General features: G+C 38.3%; 1 protein-coding gene across 1 annotated transcript in view; it reads right to left on the bottom strand.

The window, feature by feature from the left end:
- Positions 1 to 21,214, bottom strand: part of LOC136842598 (histone-lysine N-methyltransferase, H3 lysine-79 specific-like) — a 759,589-nt gene that overhangs the window by 489,284 nt on the left and 249,091 nt on the right. The window contains exon 2 of the mRNA XM_067110173.1: positions 20,178 to 20,334. Coding sequence (XP_066966274.1) covers positions 20,178 to 20,249 — 72 coding nt within the window. The 5' untranslated portion in view covers positions 20,250 to 20,334. The remainder of the gene's footprint in view (positions 1 to 20,177; positions 20,335 to 21,214) is intronic.

Genomic DNA, 21,214 nt, shown 5'->3' with positions numbered 1-21,214 from the left:
ACATCTGGTCTAAAACTCAAATTTCTCTCTCCCGCTACTACGTTATTATTAGGAAAGATATTATTAATTCTAAATTATGCTATTAAGTTATTTAAATCACTAACTCTTTTGAGATCTGATACTACACTACATATGATATTTCAACAGTCATTATCATTGCACATAATACATGATAAATATAAGAGTAAATATATCAGAATTGTAGGAGAATAGAAATATTACAAGACAACATCATAAATATATATATATATATATATATATATATATATATATATATATATATATATATATATATATTTATATATATATATATATATATATATATATATATATATATATATATATATATATATATATATATATATATATATATATATATATATATATATATATATATACTAAAGTTCTTAAAACATGAACTATAGAAGTTGTTAGCAAGTCCAGTGTATGTTTTTTTCCTATACACAGATGTAGTAAATTCACCATTGTCTCTGCTGACATTGATATCTAAAAAAGGTAAAGAGTTGTTGCTTTCCTTTTCCATGGTATAGTTTATATTTTGATGTTGCTTATTAATATGGTCCAGAAACATCTCTCTATGCCAAGGTTCCTTGAACAACGCAAAAGTGTCATCAACATATCTTCTATAATAGACAAGTTTACACACATCCGGACAGTTAGTTAAAAAGGTTTCCTCTAAAAAAGCCATAAAAATATTAGCAAACACAGGTCCCAATGGGGAGCCCATAGCAACTCCATCAACCTGCGAAAAGAGCTGACCATTAAAAACAAACATTGAGTCTTGCACAGCAAGCTCAAGAAAAGTGTGTGTATATATATATATATATATATATATATATATATATATATATATATATATATATATATATATATATATATATACACACACACATATACACACACACATACACACACACATATATATATATATATATATATATATATATATATATATATATATAGTTATATAATATATTTAAAAACACTTAGAATGATTATGTGTTACATTTCGTTTCTATTAGCTAAGCATTTTTCTTGGAGATATTCTGGGCAAAGGTAAATGGAAACAGTGCCCACACATTCAGCGAGTCAGTGCTGATGAAGGCCTTTCATCAGTCTGTCATCCCATGGAGGCAAAGGGCATTGTGCATTGGGTCACTGGAAGTTGTCAAGTTCTAGTAGTGAGTTTGTTCATTCGCTTTCATGGGCATGTCATAGAAAGTGTGAATGATCCAATTTTAGTAGAGGTTAGACATTTCGGGATGAGATTCACTTGTGATCAGATCTGCTTTTCTGGATGACTTTGTGTATTGCCTGTGAGGTGAGCTGAAACTTTATTTTCAAAAAACGTGAATGGGTTTTAATAACTCAGTGTAACATGTACTGATTCTTTGCACTGATTACCATTGTTTGAATATCTTTTTTCCCCACTTTTTTTTATCTGCCATGTCTTTTTGTTTTTTATTGATTTTTCTGAGTTTTGATTTTGCCAGGTTTAATTATGTGTATTTTTTTGGGGTTGCTAATGTGGGAAATACCCCACATTTATTTTTCTCTGTGCCTATTTTTAAAAGTTTTGTTTTTCCTCTTTGTTTCCTCAGATGCACTGAATAGAGGTCAATATAAATGGAGGGGAATGTGAATTATGACTACGGTCGTCTTTGACTTATTTTGACTTTTTTGTTGTAGAGACTCAACTGGTGGATGTTGATAGCAATATGTTATATTTTTACTTTATTATTTTGGGGTAACAATTCTGGGATGCTGATATTTCCATTTCATTCCTATTCTGATTCCAATCTATTTGACATGCTAGACCACTGAAAAATTTATATTTTTTGTAGACATGTTTTTGCTGTTCTTCCTTAGTTCAGTTAGTGACTTGGATAACGAGAGAGAGAGAGAGAGAGAGAGAGAGAGAGAGAGAGAGAGAGAGAGAGAGAGAGAGAGAGAGAGAGAGGAGTTGAACAAGAGAGAGAAAGAATGTACTTATCCAGTGAACAGGCTGGCCCATGCTACCGTCAGTTCTTTTGAGTTTTAAGTTAATTACGTCATTGACCTTATAACAGATGTAGTATGAGCTTATGACCATATCTGACTTTGTGTAATAGTGGTGGCAGCTTGACCTTACGACCTTTGACAGCTTCTGAAGGGACTGGTACTGGGGACATTGGGCAGTAATAAGGCTTGCTCCAAGAGTCTTTGAAAAGTTAGAGTGGTAGCACTTGTGATGACCTAGGTTTTTTCGCTCGGTGGAGAGGGCCTTGTGATTCATGGTCATTAGCTAATGGTTCTTGAGACATGAAGTGTGTGTGTGTTTGTGTGTCGTGAGAGAGGTGGAGTGTATTTTTCTCAGACTGGGGAATTGTTTCCAGGTATTTTTTTGCAGCACAGAGGCTTTTGAAGACGAAGGGGGATTTTTTATGTGAGTGTTCTCTTTATATTGGTATATTTTTTAAGCGATGTAGTACGGAACAAGCTGGTTCAATGGCAAGTGTGTGTTTTTTTTCTGTTTGCATAAGCATTGAGCCCAGTGCTGCTGCACTTAAGTGACCTACTTGTGACATGGTTAGTTGAGCGGAGTATCCCAGCTTCCTTCTCTAGAGCCTGTTTTCTATGTATGTGGGCATAGACTGGGGTAGTTGGTTACCTGGCGTGACTTGGGTATCTACTGGGTAAAGATTTCTTAGTTTTCCTTTTTTTTCCTTTCTTTCTCTTTTTTTCTCTTGGAGAATTTCCCATTTGTCTTCACGAAGATTTTCTTTTGGAATTTCTGTTAGTGTATGAAGTTGAGATCAGGTAGTGATGTTGGGACTTGGAATTTTATTAATCCTGACAATATGGCAGAGGGTGGTGGTGATAGGGATACAGTAACTCTCTTTCACAAGTTTACATTGGTCGCCTCCAGGGTTCAGTCATTTCTGGGGTCGGTTGATGGGGTTCTCAAAATTTTTATCAAGGGTGTTGAATTACCTTGGTGAAAATTACCTGGTCTCCAAGAAAATTACAGATGGGGTAGAGGCTTTGAATGAAGGAAAAGGATTCCTCAGTTTAGATAGGGGCGATATAGGACAATGTTGTTAGAGTCACCAATTTGGAAACTGTAAGACATGGGACGATCTCAAGAAGTTTCTGAGGTCACCATATGGGACAGCTGAAGCCAAAGATGCAGTTCAAGACCTTAGGTCGCTCTTTAAGATTCACAAGGGTCAGGATTCCTTGGTTGGATTTAGTACCAGATGTTTTGATGCTGTGAGAGATTTTTCAAAGAAACTGAGAGCGTCTAGTTGGGTAAAGGGTAACAATATTTCTGTGTATGACCTGAAGAAACTGCTTCAGTTCGCATGGATGCTCAATGATGTTCCTGGTGCCATAGTTGATAGTTTTGATGAAAGGATAGAAAAGGGGTCTGATGAACCCTTCCTTTTCTCACAGATTCGCAAACACCTGTCGAAATGTCCTGCTGTGGATAGCACTTTCATAAATGGGATGCTGAAGGCTTCTGGACCTATTCCAATGCACCAGCCACAGGATGATTCTAGTTTCCCTTCTACGAGGTTGTGTGCCAAGACAGAGCATTTTAGGGGTTCTGTGGTGTCCAATGTAACAGGTCTGTTGCTTTAACTGTAATAGGCAGGGTCAAACCAAAAAAGTTTTGCAAGGTGAGGTATTATGGTGTCTGCGCACAGTTGGCAGTTTTGTCCGGATCTTAAACGGGATGAATTTAGGAGTGGGCCTCAGGGTTCTGGTAATTCTAACAGAAGAACTCCTCCCTATGACTTTTACGAGATTAGTAAATACAGTTTTGCAGGGGCTGTTAGGGAAGTCAATTTACATTTATATGGATGATATCTTGATTGCCACTGATTCTGCAGAGGATCATTTAGAGGTGCTTAGGGAGGTTCTTAGGAGGCATAGGATAGTGCTGAAGTTTCCAGATTTCGAGCAACCTTTCACGTTTGTAACAGATGACAGTCACGATGGCATAAAAGCTTGCCTTATGCAGAAATTTGAGGGTAAATTCCATCCTATCGTGTTCTACAGTAGGAAGTTTAAGATGTGAGGGAGTAATGGGATGTCTTTGTGCATGATGGACAAGGAGGCATTTGCGGTAGTGTCTAGTTTGGTTCATTTTAAGATGTTATTATTGGGCAACATAGTTGGGGTTCTTACAGATCATAAGCCATTGTTGGATCATTTTAATAAGCCGGATCTTTCTCGTAAGAGAGCTAGGGGGTTTTTGACAATTAGGGATTTTGACACCAAGCTTAGGCACTGTATATAGAAGGTGGACATAATGTTGCAGCTGATGCCCTTAGTAGGAGTTTTTATGATTCAGATGGTTCTCGTGTTTGTTATGTATCTGGGGATTGCATAGAGTTTTATGGATTTTGGGGGTCTAATTTTAGTCTGTTTTTTTCCTCATGCATGAGTGCGAAGGCTCGGCATAATTAGTGGTTGGAATTTGGCAATGCTAGGTCATCTATGTTAAAAGAGGTGGAAGGATACTGTAGAGTTCTGTGATTAGGGTTGTAGTTGTATCTTTTTGTTTGGTTTCTGGGTCTGGTTATTTGTAGGTATCTTTTCTTTGTTTTTTGAATGCTGAAGTTCTATTTGCTAGTAGCCTTATGGGTGGCTATCTATGCCAAAGCAAAAAGTGCTGTGGTTAGTTTCTTTCATAAGGAGCATTATAGTCTTATATATGGTTTTGGTGATTTATGGTTTAATGGCTTTATGAGATTTCTTTTTGCAGGTGTGGTTTTTGGTTTTCTGTTTTTCTTTTGAGGTGTTAGAGTCGTTGTAATGGTTTTATGGTTATATAATATATTTGTTTTTTTAGTAAAGGTGATTTTTTTGTAATTATAGGGGCGTTAGCTAGTGTGCTAGTTGCAAGCTTAGTGAAGGTTGAACAACTGGCGCCGGAATTAGCTATGCAGCATTAATCTTTGATGGCATTACGAGACACGCAACAGTAATAATAAATTGAGTGAGAGTTTTGAGAAATTGAGGACATCTTTGGATGGGTTACTGGTTACTGTTGATGGTGTTTGGGGAGACTTAGGTGTTTCGATTGTTTTTTCCTCTTGCCAAACTACCTTACTTAATGTTGAGAAAGAAGCAGTCTTAGTTAACGGTGATTAAAACTCAGGTTCAAGAAGTTATAGCCGTTTCTAAGGTGTGTATTTTTGGGATACTTCACCACACCACTGTGGGCTCTGGAATCTACTTTGAAAAATAAAACATAACTTTATAGTTCACAAATAATTTTCACTGGGAAGAATTTGTATCGTTATTATGGGATTTTGAAAGTATGCTTGTCTGATGGAGGGTTACTTGTGGAGGTTCCTGTTAGTGATATGAAATCGTTTCACAGTTTTATTATCCAGCCTCTTCCTAGTAGTTTTGATGGATCAGTGGTGACATGGGATGGAAGAGAGACTATGTACAGGGTGTTTCGAAATTAGAGCCCTCCCCTTCTACAGCATAAACTAAAATTGATATGGACAAAAACAAAAGTAATTCTTGAGGGGTATGATTTCAGCAAATTGCAAAAAAGCTGAGACTCAAACTCCATTTCCCAGAGCACTTTGGTCACTTTTCTTCGCAGGTCGTCGAGGCTCGGTATACCATCATAGTTCACTGTGCATGCTTCAACATGATCCTTTAAGATACTAGCAATGTTTTCACACACATTAAAGTCAGGGGAGCTACTTGGAAACTCACTTGACGAGAGGAAATTGATACCACTGTTTCAAAACAGCTCCTGTGTCTGAAGAGCCTTGAAACATGGTGCCTTATCGTGCAAAAATGTGACTTCTTCAACAGATAACACATTTTCAGGATCTTTGAGGAAAGGAAATACTCCACCAGTAAGCACAATTTCTCTGAAGCATTCGCCATTCCATGACTGTCCTTTTTCTTTGATGATCCACATTAACCGTTTGGCTGTGAAACAGAGAAAAATTCACAAACATTCAGGAAATTTCACAACTTGGCGATAGTGCACGTCGTCACTGATATCATCCAACTTTGCAGCCCAAATGTCATTTTTATGATTTGCCTTCCTGACTGTGTAAATGAAGAATTCATGCAGAAAGTCAGCTTCATCCCAATCTTTAAGAAATGAACCACAAAACCATGCACAGTCTTTCTCTCTGTTGCTGATTGATGTTGGGCTTGCTGATAACATGAAATGGCTTGATACCAGATTTTTTCAACTCACGATATACAGCACTATAACTTCTCTTCTTTCCCCTTTTTGTTTCTAGTTCAAATGCCAATTATGTAAAGACTTTCTTGGTCTACCCACTGCCTCAGCTATGATGCCTTTTGACTCCTGAGAAAGGACTTCAGGCCTTCCAAGATTTTCACTCTTTTCACGATGACAGTCGTATGGATTTTTGTTCCAGTTTCTTTTAACAAAGGATTTTTTTCTTTTAATGTATTTAGCTATCCAGGAATGTGAAATGAAGGATGCGCCAGCATCCCTGGCCTCTCTGAAGGTTATAGCCTGGTTTCAGTCAATCCATCTGATTTCCTCTGGGTTAGCCATGGCTATATCTAACTCCATCACTCAGTCTGAAAATACAAGAAATGTAAAATGAAAAATAGCTTAATAGAAACTTAAAATAATGTACTTGGAGATAGGCTATAGCAGAAAACTTAATAACTTTCCATTTGCTCTGTGGAGGGGGGGGGGCCCCTCTAATTTTGAAACATCCGGTATATTTTGGGTGATCAGTATCAGCCCTCTGCTATTAATGATAAGTTTTGTACTTTAGTTCACGACAGATACGTTTGTGACTGTAGGATATTTGCTCTTAGGAACGTTGACTTGTTAGGATGTGAACTGTCACTTGTTCATAATCAGACACCTTCAGACTGTGACTTTACAACATTCCCACTGGAGTATCACGTGGCCCCTAAGAAGACTCTCATGGCAGTTTTTTGTGCAAGCTGCCAAATCTCCACCCAATGTCATAATACATTGGATACCCTCTGGCTGAAAGGATCCCGCCTCTTCGATGAGGCTTGTCAGATCACCACACCGAAATTCCAAGTGCTCAGCAGGATGGTGTACAACTCGAGCACTCATATCTTCATGCGTCGCCTTCATGGGGAACACGGCATTATCCCCGTGCCTTCTCCTAAGGGGGGCATAACAACTTTTCCTCCACTTCACCCACTGCCTGAAGACAACTTCTTCTTTGTTCCAGAGCACTACATTCTCTCATCAATTTTGTCGTTGACTGTGGTCTTAGTCGTCATGCTGTGTGTAGTGTTGGGGGTCAAATGTGCAAGGAAACATTGTGCAAATAAACAATCGGTCAAAGAGAAGCCAGCCCCATGTGTTGCTCTTCCGTTGGTGCATGAGTCAGAGGAATACAACTCATTGCTTCACTCGTGGTGAGGGTGGCACAGTTGGTGGCTGAGCTACTGAAAAACATTTGGAATGATTATGTTATTTATTCGTTTTTTATAAGCTAAGCATTTTTCTTGGAGATATTCTGGGCAAAGGTAAATGGAAAAACTGCCTACATATTCAGTGAGTCAGTGGTGATGAAGGCCTATCGTCAGTCTAGCTTCCCATGGAGACAAAAGCTAGTGTGCCTTGGGTGATGCTCTGGCTATGTCACTAGAAGTCGTCAAGTCCTGGTAGAGTGTTCGTTCATTTGCTTTCATGGGCATGCCGTAGAAAGTGTGAATGACCCAATTTGAGTACAGGTTAGACATTTCGGGATGAGATTCCTTTTTGATCAGATCTACTTTCCTGGAAGACTGTGTACTGCCTGTGAGGTGAGCTGAGACTTTATTTTCAAAATACTTGAATGGGTTTTAATAACTTTGTTTAACATATACTGATTCTTTGCACTGATTACCATGCTTTGGATATCTTTTTTCCCCATTTATTTTTATCTGCTATGTCTCTTTGATTTTTATTGATTTTTCTGAGTTTTGATTTTGCCATGTTTAATTATGTGTATTTCTTTTGGGATTGCTAATGTGGGAAATATCCCACATTTATTTCTTTCTATGCCTATTTTTAAAAGTTTTGTTTTTCCCTTTGCTTCCACAGATGTATTGAACAGAGGTAAATATAAATGGAGGGGAATGTGGCTTATCATGACTACGGTCGTGTTTGACTTATTTTGACTCTTTTGTTGTAGAGATTCAGCTGGTGGACGTTGATATATTTTTACTTGGTTATTTTGGGGTAACAAATCTGGGATGCTGATCTTCCCATTTCATTCCTATTTTGATTCCAATCTATTTGCCATGTTAGACTACTGAATAAATTATATTTTTTGCAGACATGCTTTTGCTGTTCTTCTTTAGTTCAGTTAGTGACTTGGATAACGAGAGAGAGAGAGAGAGAGAGAGAGAGAGAGAGAGAGAGAGAGAGAGAGAGAGAGAGAGAGAGAGAGAGAGAGAGAGAGAGAATGCACTTTCCCAGTGAGCAGGCTGGCCAATGCTAACATGAGTTCTTTCAAAATTTAAGTCAATTATGTCATTGACCTTATAACAGACGTAGTATGAGGTCATGACCTTATCTGATATATATATATTATATATATATATATATATATATATATATATATATATATATATATATATATATATATATTTACTTTTTAGGGGCATAGTTTTCCTCTCATACAATATTAAATATTGTATGAGAGGAAAATTTGTTAAAAGCAACTGCCTTAGTGTCATCAATAAGTTTCTTGCAGGTATCTTCATACCCTCTGAGTTTTTTCTGGTTCTCGTTCATCAATTTCTGGTGAAAAATATGCAGACTTCCTTCCATTTACTGATTTTTGTCGCAACTCCTGTTTCACCTTTATGACATTACCAAGTGACTACTGACTTACAATGGGGCCTTCCGACCTTTTATATCGTTGTATGGGGAGAATGACCTTGAGGTCTGGGTACTGGTTGGTCAAGGGATTAACAGCATAATCATTTCAGGGAGTTGTTTTGGTACAAAGAACATGTATGACAACAAAAGTGAAAGTTTAAGCTTGTGGTTAAATAAATATTCAAAATATAATACCATGTTCTAGTGTTTCCTAAAATTTGTGTTTAAAATTTAGTAGTCTTAAACGTTAGTTTCCAAATACCAAAAGTAAGGCAAAAAAATAAATAAAATATTATAACACTGGTAAACGGTACAAATAAACAAATATCTGTTTATATATAAATGTGTACAATATTAAATTTTTGTTTATGTGTGCGTCAAAAGGTTCTGTGTTGATTAACGGCTGGAGGTTCATGTTGGCTGGGGCCTCAGCAACTTGAGCAAGCATATCACTTGGCCTTCACTGGGCGCTCTCATGTCCCCTTGTAAGGACTGGGGTATGAGCGACTTACTGGCTGGGTGTTAACTGGTTTATTGGTTGTTCCTTACTGAGATATATGTACAGAATCTTGGAAGATGTTATTGACGCACGCGAGCGGTAATGTAGCGTCTACACACAGACAGGTAAAACAGACATAAAAGGTTCAGACATCTGTGCGACAAACAGATGGCGATATCAAGAGACATGATTAACATACAGTGATGGAACATGCATCAGTGGAAATTGCATGAGATTCAAGACAGATTAAAGGATACAATGCAGTAGCTTAATATATGTGAAATGGAGAGACATTTGGCATCTTCACAAACAGAAACACACATACAGTTTGATACAGAAGATTCGTTGGAACATTATGAGTACATGATTAGAATGCTTGCATGGCAATGCAAGTAGTGGTGATTGTACATACATCAAGACAACAGTGGCTAGGGAGAAACAGACGGAAATATTGTATGGTTGAAATAGCGTTCCTGTAGAGAAAGAAAACGAGAAGCTGGCTTTGTCCTGTCCACTTCGATGATGACGATTGACGAACACACGAACACACACGTGTTTGGAAGAGGCAGCGTCGGGGCTCTTACAAGTACTCTCCCCCAAGACGTGTGTAACGTCTGATTGTTTGGAAGAGACGGCGTCGGGGCGACGGGCTCTTACAATGTTCCCCCACAAGTGAGGCATCGATGTGGAAATTGTCTTGGCGACAATTGTAGTTGGCTCGAAGGGCTTGGGCTAGGGGCGTGTAAGAGGCTGAAGGGCGGCACTGGCCAGCAGGAGCTCGAGGAGGACGGGAGCTGGTTGAAGGGTGACGTCGGATGATCCTTCGGTGGCTGGCTCGAGGGCTGAAGGATGACGGCGGCTGATCCTTGGTAGCCAGCTCGAGAGGGGCGGCAGCAGGCTGAAGGATGACGTGGCTGGTCCTTCGTTGGTCAGCTCGTCCAGTACGAGTGCGGGGGCGGCTTCAGGTTTCCTGGAGGAGGAATCCAGGGCTCCGGTGGTGGTGTGGGTCATCTCGGAGGGTCGGACTTCTACTGAGAACTCAGGAACGGCGGGAAACAGCAAGGCGGCGAAGGGTTTGTCGGCGCGTGGGTCGTCATCTTGGGTCGGCTGGGTCCTTCGGGTCACTCCGGGGTCACCAGTGTAAGGACTGGGGTATGAGCGACATACTGGCTGGGTGTTAACTGGTTTATTGGTTGTTCCTTACTGAGATAAATGTACAGAATCTTGGAAGATGTTATTGACGCGTCATGAGTGGTAATGTAGCATCTACACACAGACAGGTAAAACAGACATAAAAGGTTCAGACATCTGTGTTTGTCGGCAGACAAACAGATGGCGATATCAAGAGACATGATTAACATACAGTGATGAAACATGCATCAGTGGAAAGGCCAGGAAATTCTTCATTTGGGCAATTGCATGAGATTCAAGACAGATTAAAGGATACAATGCAGTAGCTTAATATATGTGAAATGGAGAGACATTTGGCGTCTTCACAAACAGAAACACACGTACAGTTTGATACAGAAGATTCATTAGAACATTATGAGTACATGAGTAGAATGCTTGCATGGCAATGCAAGTAGTGGTGATTGTACATACATCAAGACAACAGTGGCTAGGGAGAAACAGACGGAAATATTGTATGGTTGAAATAGCGTTCCTGTAGAGAAAGAAAACGAGACGCTGGCTTTGTCCTGTCCACTTCGATGATGACGATTGACAAACACACGAACACACACGTGTTTGGAAGAGGCAGCGTCAGGGCTCTTACACCCTAAGGGCGGCGATATGTCTGGTGGTTTGGGGCGTGCTGTCTGGTCCCTGATGGCTTGCGCATTCTTTCTCCTGCTGGAGGGGAGGATCTGGTCCGACTCTTGTTGAATATTCAGAGTTGGTTTCTGGATAGCGATGCTTATGGCTTCAGCTATTAAGAGGCGGCCATAGTTATCCTCTCTGTGTATGACCTGGGTGCCTTCTATCAGCTCTTGTATAGATGGCTTCCTCTCGTGAACATCTATATAATGTTGATGAATGGCCCCCTGATTTCTATGAGCCAGCATATGTCTCCAAAGGGTTGTTGTAGTGTGCCCAATGTAGTTTTGGTTGAGTTTTACACATCTCCTCTGGACAAACGAATTTGTAAACTACGTTCGTGAACACCTTCTTCAGTCCCCCCGAAGCGGTGCTGTTCTTCATTATTAGGGCTGCTACGAGGTTAGGTTTATTACATATTCTGAGGCTTATTTTGTGGTAAGGGGCTTTTGGGGTTACGCCTGTGTTTACTATCCCATGTAGTGCACGGCATTCCTCCTTGTATGCAGACCCATAATGTACACGATGGCATATAATTAGACTCTCCTCCTTTTTTGTTGTTGTGTTGGGTTGGTAAAATTCATCCATTTTTTTTTTTATTGCAGATTCTATGATTTGATCTGCATAGCCGTTGTTTGTCAAGAATTGGCGAATTCTGTCAAGTTCGTTGTGATGCCTCTCCACGATGTGCTGTGAGTGTGAAGGCTCTATTGGCATACATACTCATGACAGACTTTTCATATGGGTTCGGGCATTCTCCTCGTGTGTTCAAGCAATGGCCAGTGTTCGTTGCTTTTGTATACATGGTAATTTTAAACCGTCCTTCCTGTTATTTCACCAGGACGTCAAGAAACGGTAAAGTCTTCTACTGGCTGTGCTCTGTGGTGACGTTGAGCACCAAGTTTCTTTTCAGAGCATCTGCTAATTTTCTGGCATCATCAGTTTCTTTTATTGTGACGAATATGTTGTCGATGTAACACCCATAAATCTTAGGTTTTTGATGCTCTCAGGAGGTCCTTTCTTTGACGGTGGCCGTGTACATATTAGCAAAAAGGACCCCTAGTGGAGATCCAATGGCTACCCGTCAACTTTGCAAAATAATTCCCCCTGATGAGCATATCTTGGAGGACGTCTTCAGAAATAGGCAGCGGGCTCTTGTTGGACCTGCATACATGATCAAGGAAGGTGCTAATCGTTTCTTTGATGGGAACATTTGTAAATAAACTTTCAACGTCGAGTGAGGTGATGTCATCTTCCAGTCCTTTACATGCAGGAGGTCAATGAACTCCACCACTGATTTCAGTGAATATGCACTGGGTATGTAAAGTACCAGCAAATCATTCAGGACCTTCACTATCTTATACGTTGGGGATGTCATCTGAGAGATGATGGGCCTTAGTGGGTTGCCTGCCTTATGGGTTTTCACTGTCCCGTAGCAGTAATCGCCTTGTTGATTGTTGGCCCTAGTCACAAACCCTGACATTTTCTTTCTGAGGTCCTCGGTGGGGTCCTTTGTTAAATGTTGGAAATTAGAAGTGTCCAGGAGGATCCTGTCCATCTTTTCAAAATAATCACTTTTCTTCATCACTACGTAGACAGATGACTTGCCACCTTTCCATATGATGACGTCCGGATCACTGTGTAGTTCTTTAGCGGCTTCCCTCATCTCCTTAGTGACTACCTGGCTTCAGAAATGTCCTCTCGCTGACATGCTTCTCCAACAAGTTCATCAATGACAGTAGGTGTTAGTTCTAGCTTACCATCATCTCGGAGTTGTAAAAGTCGACCTACAAGTGCCTCCATTTCTGTTCTCTTGGGAGCAGGATGTCTGCACATTTTTCGCCAGAAATTGACGAACGAGAATCGGAAAAACCCAGACAGTATGAAGATACCTGTAAAAAACTTATTGATGCCACTAAGGTAACTGCTTTCAACGAAAATTGTATGAGAGAAAAACTATGCCCTAAAAGTAATGGAAGAAGTGGCTGGGCCTTGACACGATGGAGGGAGGTAGAGAAGATATTCCAACACCGTATAGAAGAATCTGCAGGAAGAATACAGCAACTTGAAATTGAGAAGAGAAGACATTGGGAGGATTTCTACAATAACAGACCACTAAATGTCCAACAAAAGCATGCGACCTCTTTGAGTTAGAGGAGAGTAAATACAGTCAGGTGGTAACAATGAGGCACAACAAGAAACTACCCATTCCTCATGGGGGCCCAGTGAGAAAAGAGCAACACAAAGATGGCTTCGTCAACCTGGCTGGAATCGACCTTATCCCCCATCAAAGGTCCCTCCTGAACCTGGGTCTACAGTATCACTATGCCAGGAAACCACACTCCGAAGCCAAGAGAAGAGAAATGGAAGCCCTTATAGGTCGACTTTTACAACTCCGAGATGATGGTAAGCTAGAACTAACACCAACCGTCATTGATGAACTTGAAGAAGCAGGACGGCAGAGAGGGCATTTCCGAAGCCAGGTAATCACTTATAGACCGTGGACCCGCCACAGACCCCCCTTTCCCCCCGTAGGGATTTTTGCAGTCCCCCTTTTTTTTTATTCTTTAGAGATCATAGAATCAGAATCTGCTTGTCTGTACTCGGCTGTTGGTGATTTTGGTCGCAACAGCGGCCATTTTGAATTTATATTGGGGCACAAAAGGAAAAAATATTACTAATAATTTTTTCTGCTTATATTTTTGTGATATATATTTTCATAGGTTTTTTGGGCCAAGGAATTCATTTCTTATAGTTCTAAAGCCCTATCATCAGTGTTTATGAAAGTACTTGGTAATACTAAAATTGAAGATTGCAGAAAATATGTTATATGAGCACAGTATATGCAGCAGAGAATACTGACGAACATATATTCTTAACGATTTTGCACTGTATATTCATGACAAGAATCTTTGCTATTTTTAATGCAATAATGTCTTGTTTGTTTATTAAGTTATAATTAATGAGGGTTCTATTTACTTTTACGTATAAGAACTCATAATAGCCACTAACACTCCTTCAGATGAAAAGCCATTGAAGCTGAAACTAATTAAAAAGGAAAAATCAAGGTCATCAACAGTATCGCGACTACATGTATAATTCACTATGAAAGTAATAAGTCAGGAAAGAATGTGAGACCCTTAACAGACCACAGTTTTGATATGATCCATGAAAAAAAATTGATTAGACAAAAAAGTGACAAACCGAATGAAAGACTTGAAGTAATATGTGATAACATTCCAAAAACATTTCTTAAGCATTTACATGGAACTCACAATTGGTGTTATAAGAACTTTACTAAAGTTTCCAGAATCTCAAAGAGAAAGTGTACAGCTGATGAAAATCAGGCTACTACCTCTAGATCAAAGAGCGGAAGGACATAAAGAAAGTACAAGCCCCAACACCACTTTTTCCCTCGACTGTTTGTTTAATGTGCAACAGGTACAGGAAAAAGGTGAAGGGACGTATCGAAATTACTATCAAATGCCAAAATCAAACAGCTGAAGACAAAATCAGAGCAGCAGCAGAAAGACTGAAGGATTTCAAGATGCTGGGCCAGATTACCGATTATGACCTTCAGGCAAGAGAAGCACGTTATCATCCTACTTGTAGAAAACATTACGCTAGATTACAAGAACGTAATTATACAGCAATGGAAAACCCTACAGTAAAACAAGGACAAGAAGCTCATAATGCTGCCTTTGATTTTATATGCCAGCACGTTAACGAAAACATCATAAAAGGAGGAAATGTTGAAAGGCTGTCAGTGCTAAAAGAAAAGCACCTACTCTTCTTGCAAGGGCAATTTTCAGAATTCTACAATCCTCAGTACAAAATTTATTATAAGCTAAAAGGTAAACTGTTAAAAAAATTTGGTAACAAGTTACAGTTTTGGCAGCCAAATTATAAGAGTGAACTAGTATATTCATCCAATGTTCATCAAGGTCAGGCTATAGAAGTTGCATTTGAAGTGGCTGCTTCTGAGTCAAAGAGAATTGTGGAGGTTGCTCTGATTTTAAGAAGAGCCATTTTGGATGGCCAAAGAGGAGCGCCGGAAATGCCTTTGCTTGGAGAAAATATTAAAGTACCCAAACTTTTACAAGAATTTTTAAGTTTGATTGTAGGTGGTTCCAAAGCAGCTGAGACCACTGAGATACCAGTGCGTTCTATCTCTCAAGATTTATGTAAAGCTGCAACAAAAGGAAAGTGGATGATGCCAAAGCATCTACTTTTAGGCATGACATTGCTGCATCTTACAGGCAGTGCAGAAATTGTAGCAATATTGCATTGTTTTGGTCACTGTGCATCATACTCTTGCTTGCTTGAACTGGAGACTGCAATGTGTGATAGTATCACAGAGACAGAAAGAATTCTTCCAAGAGGCATTCAGGTGGAAGATAACAGAGTAACTCATTTGTGTTGGGACAATTTTGACTTAACAGAAGAAACATCAGTTGTTGCTGGAACAACTCACACCGCACATGGGATTGTAATCCAAGAATTATCATTTAGTGAAAATGACATGTCTGAACTCATAGAGAAAAGCAGTAATCCTCGGACTAAGAAACGATCGATCAGCTATATACCTAAGGAAATAGAACCATATTTTTTGAAGCCAAAAGCTGAACCAGTATTTGCACCGTCTTTGCTTACCTCGCCCAATAAAGATGTGAATGATGTTGCTAAGTTTTCTGACTCTTTGTGGTTGCTCAGTAGAGCCATGGCGAAGGAATCATTTCAGATGGTTCCTAATTGGGCAGGTTGGATATCTTTAACCAGGAGAGTGAAAGAATATGGAGAAGCTCAATCAAGAGTACAGTATATGCCTCCAATTAATGCCCCAGTCACAGAAAATGCCACTGTACAGTACATACTTAAATTGTCCCAATTAGCTTCCAGGGAGGTCAATCAGCAATATACAACTGTAACATTTGACTTAGCAGTTGCTAAAAAAGCATCTGCAATTGTGTAGCAGGATCCGAATGTATTTGGAGATGTTGTTAGGTTAGGAGTTTTCCATACATGTGCATTTCTTGGAGTGATTGGGAAATGCATGCGTGCAAGTGGTTTTGAAGAGATTTTAATTGAGTCAGGAATATGTGCCAGTGGTTCTATCAACAAAGTGATTTCAGGAAAACACTATAACAGAGCTATGTGTCTTCACAAGACTATGCTGGAGGCTTTAGAGCGCCTTCTTTTACAAAGTTTTGAATCAAATGTAACAACTCTCTGGAAAGGAAGAGCTCGGGATCTAATGGAACGTCTTGCACATTCCCCAAGCAGAGAGTTGCTGGACGAAGCATTGGCCAATGAAGAATTGCACTGCAATGATTCAACAATACAATATTTTTAAAGAACTCAGAAGAGGAGAACATGGGAAAACAGCTAAGTTTTGGATTGATTACATGGACAAGATTCTTCTTGTTTTGTGCTTCCAGAGGGCAACTAAAGAGAGCAACTTTGATTTACACATATCTTGCTTAGAATAGTTATGTCCGATGTTCTTTTGTTATGACCATCCAAACTATGCTAGGTACACAATGACCCACATGCTTTCAATGCTAAATCTGGATAAATCTCACCCATTATATAAAAATTCTTAACATTGTTAATTTCATATCTATAAAAAACATATCAGGTCAACAAATGTAACAGCGTGTAAGATTCATGAAAAATTGGCAAGAGTCATCTATTTACAGTAATAATGAGGACTTAACTAAAAGAAGATAAACTTGTTCATCCAAATGAACACTTAGCATAGTCTCAGCGAACTTATGGTGGTAAACCACATAAAGTCAAAGAAAGGAAACTAGACATCGGGCAAAGTACCCGTAATATTTACGGAATCATTCTTGTTCTAACTTATTGCTGGTCACATGGTTTCGGAAAGCTCATAGAGCCTTTCTTGATAAAATTCATTCTACAAGTCCCAAACTTCATTGTACAAATGACATTAGATTTATAAAACTTCTGTATTTGGGAACCCTCAGCTTTGAAATATGAAAAACCTTAGCCAGCCTACCCATATATATACCTGTACAGTTTAGGTTTGTTTTTACTAATAAATTTGCTGCCGGATCTTACCTAAGCAAAAAATAACCACTTCCTGATAGCTTATCTTCATGTGTTGTTCACCAGTTCACTTGTCCTGGCTGTAATACCAGGTATACTGTATTGATAGTTGTAAATGTTGGTTGCAACAGAACTCTGGGCACGTGGGAAGGAGCGTCAGAACCGGTTTTCCGCTAACAAAATCGTCACACCCAGCCATTAGAGATCACTCTCACCAGCAAGAACTGGGCCTTCAAGAATGAAACCAGAACTTAATGATAATGTACTGCCTATTCAGCTATTCAAGAAATAGCATCGCACCTATTTTAAATGGTACAGGTTTTTGTCAATTGTCTGGTTTCCTTTTCCTTTCTTGATATTGTTTATCACCATCAATCCATTACAACTAGGCTAACAGCTTGCTTGGATGAACTTGTTTATTTATTTGAGCTCCCTTTATTACTGTCTTATTTCATGCCTCTTACTTGCTATTGTCTTTTTATATCCAATACACACACACACAATATATATATATATATATATATATATATATATATATATATATATATATATATATATAAATGATGGTTTACTATTTCTATGCTTCCTCGTCTCAGCCTGAATGGGGACAGAGAATTCCAGAAATAACACTGAAATTCTGCAGCCCAAAATTTAAATATATAAATATAACGTAGTTATAATCTTGGGAATAATGTAAAGGTCTGAAATTAAATTTGTAATAATCCTTACGCAAATTCCTTTCTCACATCCCGCGGTCAAACCAAAAGAGAAATTCTCTAGGTGTAAAGTTATCCACTTGTTGAGACAACTGCATCAGTAAAATAGTATTCCACAGTTGTATTGTTAAATGGTTAAGTCTCATAAGAACGATAGTCCCTGAATGACCCATTAAACTGTTCTTGTGAATTTTAAAGGCAGTCCCAGAGCGCGGCGTTTAACTACCCATGTTGTGGTTGCATTTATGTATTATTTAGTCTCATTATTTAGTCTTGGTATATTGGTCTAGTTAAAATTGCGATATCAGTGTAAGAACAGAGTAGCCTTAATTTTCAAATAGCAGCGTGTTGCTGAAGGAATCAGAGTAGGGGTGTCAGTTGTCTGTTCCTATTGTTGCCAATATTTATGTGTTATTTGTGATGTATATTTTTCGGAATTTTCTAAAGTAGGGGTTGTGCCTGAGGAGATGAATGTACGCTTGATTAGCGCTGCTCTCTCGGGACACGATCGGAATGAAACCTGGGACAACAGTAGTCCTTATTTCTCATTGCAATGTGTTATTTCAAATGAGATTTTGATCCAGGGCAGCATACTTCATTGACGTCCCTTTCTGAGTTAATTCATAGTTCTTTCTTTTTCAAAAGTTTAATATATTGATTGACGTCCATTTCTGAGTTAATTCATAGTTCTTTCTTTTTCAAAAGTTTAATATATTGATTGACGTCCATTTCTGAGTTAATTCATAGTTCTTTCTTTTTCAAAAGTTTAATATAAACTTCTCATGGGTCAGTGTAAGAGCTTTTGCTACCATTGTCCTTTCAGATTAGATGTTATCCTTTTGTTTTAACGTGGTGTCGTGTCGTAGTTGTGCGTCGCGCATTCATCACACGTCAAATTCGCGAGTTTGTCTCGTCTTCTTGGGAGAGAGAGAGAGAGAGAGAGAGAGAGAGAGAGAGAGAGAGAGAGAGAGGAATGTTTAACACTAAAGGAGCTGTTTCTAAGCTCTTTTAGTGTTGTACATTTCTTTACTCTTGTTTTTGTGTTATTCAGTCGTTCCGAGGTAGAGTAGCACTACGTTGCTGCTCGTCTTAATGTGGATGAATGCAGTGGGATAATTCTAATTGTTCTTGTTCAATTATATGTTTGGGCTCGTGAGTAACTAGCAAAAGTGAATTTGTTTAAGTTGCTTGAAATCTTAATTCCATTTATTTCCAATGTTTTTATGGCAATATTGTGACATTCTTGTCTCGTTTATTAATGGAATACATTTTGGTTCTAATTAGTTTTTTCTTTATTTGTTCTTTTTTGTTTCAATAACTGATTTTTTGCCTTTAATATTTGATTTATTCTGTGGGTAATTTTTGTGTCATTATTATTCGAAGTGAATTTATTTGCTGATTTAGCCACATTTTTGTTTATTTGATTAATTCTGTGTGTTTTATGCACTAAGACTATTATTTGAAGTGAATTTAATTAATGATCTATCAGCATTCCTTGATATTTGATTCATTCAGTGGATAATTTTGCGTTATCATAATTTAAAGTGGACACTACCATTCAGTGTAAATTTTGTGAATAAATTTTGCCATTGTGGTACCTGTGGTGTCATTCAAATCCTTGGCAGATCCTGAAGAAGTGTGAGATTAATCCTTTTATTTCTAAATCTTAGTTGTCTGGAGAAAATAACTATTCTCTCATTAGCATTGGTGTTTTGTATATATAAACTCATCATTAAAATCTTCCATTAATGCAAATATGCAACTGCGCCACTTGCATAAATATATATATATATATATATATATATATATATATATATATATATATATATATATATATATATATATATATATATGAGTGTGTGTGTGTGTGTGTGAAGTATCTAATGACAAGAAAATCTCTTACTGCAATATATATATATATATATATATATATATATATATATATATATATATATATATATATATATATATATATATATATATATATATATATATATGTGTGTGTGTGTGTGTGTGTGAAGTATCTAATGACAAGAAAATCTCTTACCATAATATATATATATATATATATATATATATATATATATATATATATATATATATATATATATATATGTGTGTGTGTGTGTGTGTGTGTGTGTGTGTCTGTGCGTGTGTGTGTGTGTGAAGTATCTAATGACAAAAGAAGTCTTACCGCAAAGCAGAAGAGTAACATCAGCAACCATTCGATCCGGCTGGGAGCGAGCGGGTACAAGGACGATGGCATCTTTCTAGTCTAATTTCTCTCTCTTGCAATCACAGTTCCTCTTTATGTTGCTGTATGTTGCCTGGTCAAATAAGCACGCTGAAACCTGCAAAGAAGAGGAAAGAGTGAATGCGCATGGGCAAGTAATAATGAAGTTTCAGTCACAAACACGTGATTCATTTATGTTAAAGTAAACATCATGATTAATTGAAATGACCAAGTGAGATAGAATTTTACTACTTGCCAGTTGTTGTCAGAATTTGAAATATCCATAAATATAGAACAAATGATATACCCACAGGTACCGAAAAAAATCTCATAACTCACCCGCGGTCTGAGGCAAGTACACTGCAGTGTTCAAAAGGACGCTGATTTTAAATGAGGAAAATAAAAAAAAAAAAAATAAAAAAAAACATATAAAAGCGTCTCGTCTCTCTCTCTCTCTCTCTCTCTCTCTCTCTCTCTCTCTCTCTCTCTCTCTCTCTCTCACAGTAGAGAGACCCCTCACCCGAGCAAGACGGTACATCCACCCAGGCAATCCCTTCCCAGTGGCCCTGCAGCCGAGAGAAGCTCAGTAATAATTCAAAACGTTTACTCTTCTGAATGAAAGATGGGGTAGACTACAAGGGGATCACGAGGAAAGGAAAGTATACAATCCAGTTACGTTCAATTTATTGCCAAGTTACGCGGAGATATCGAGAGGAAAGATCTACATTAACAACAACAACAAAAAAAATAAATAAAAATTAATAAATAAAAAGAGAAAAAATAACCAAATCAGTGAAAGAGCTTGTCACATCCAATAAAACAAAAGAAGGATAGTTAGGAACGGTGGAGCAGAAAGAGAGTGAGAGAGAGAAAGGCTTGCATCTTCACTACCACGATAGGGTAAAGTTAGCCTTAAAACTTTTACAGTGCTTTTAATCTCAGCTAGGTACTGATTTGACATTCAGCCAAGATGAACGAATTATGCAGAAGAATCTTGC

This window comes from Macrobrachium rosenbergii, chromosome 10, assembly GCF_040412425.1.
Source record: "Macrobrachium rosenbergii isolate ZJJX-2024 chromosome 10, ASM4041242v1, whole genome shotgun sequence".
Taxonomy (NCBI): Eukaryota; Metazoa; Arthropoda; class Malacostraca; order Decapoda; family Palaemonidae; genus Macrobrachium; species Macrobrachium rosenbergii.
This window is presented reverse-complemented; position numbering and strand designations above follow the sequence as displayed.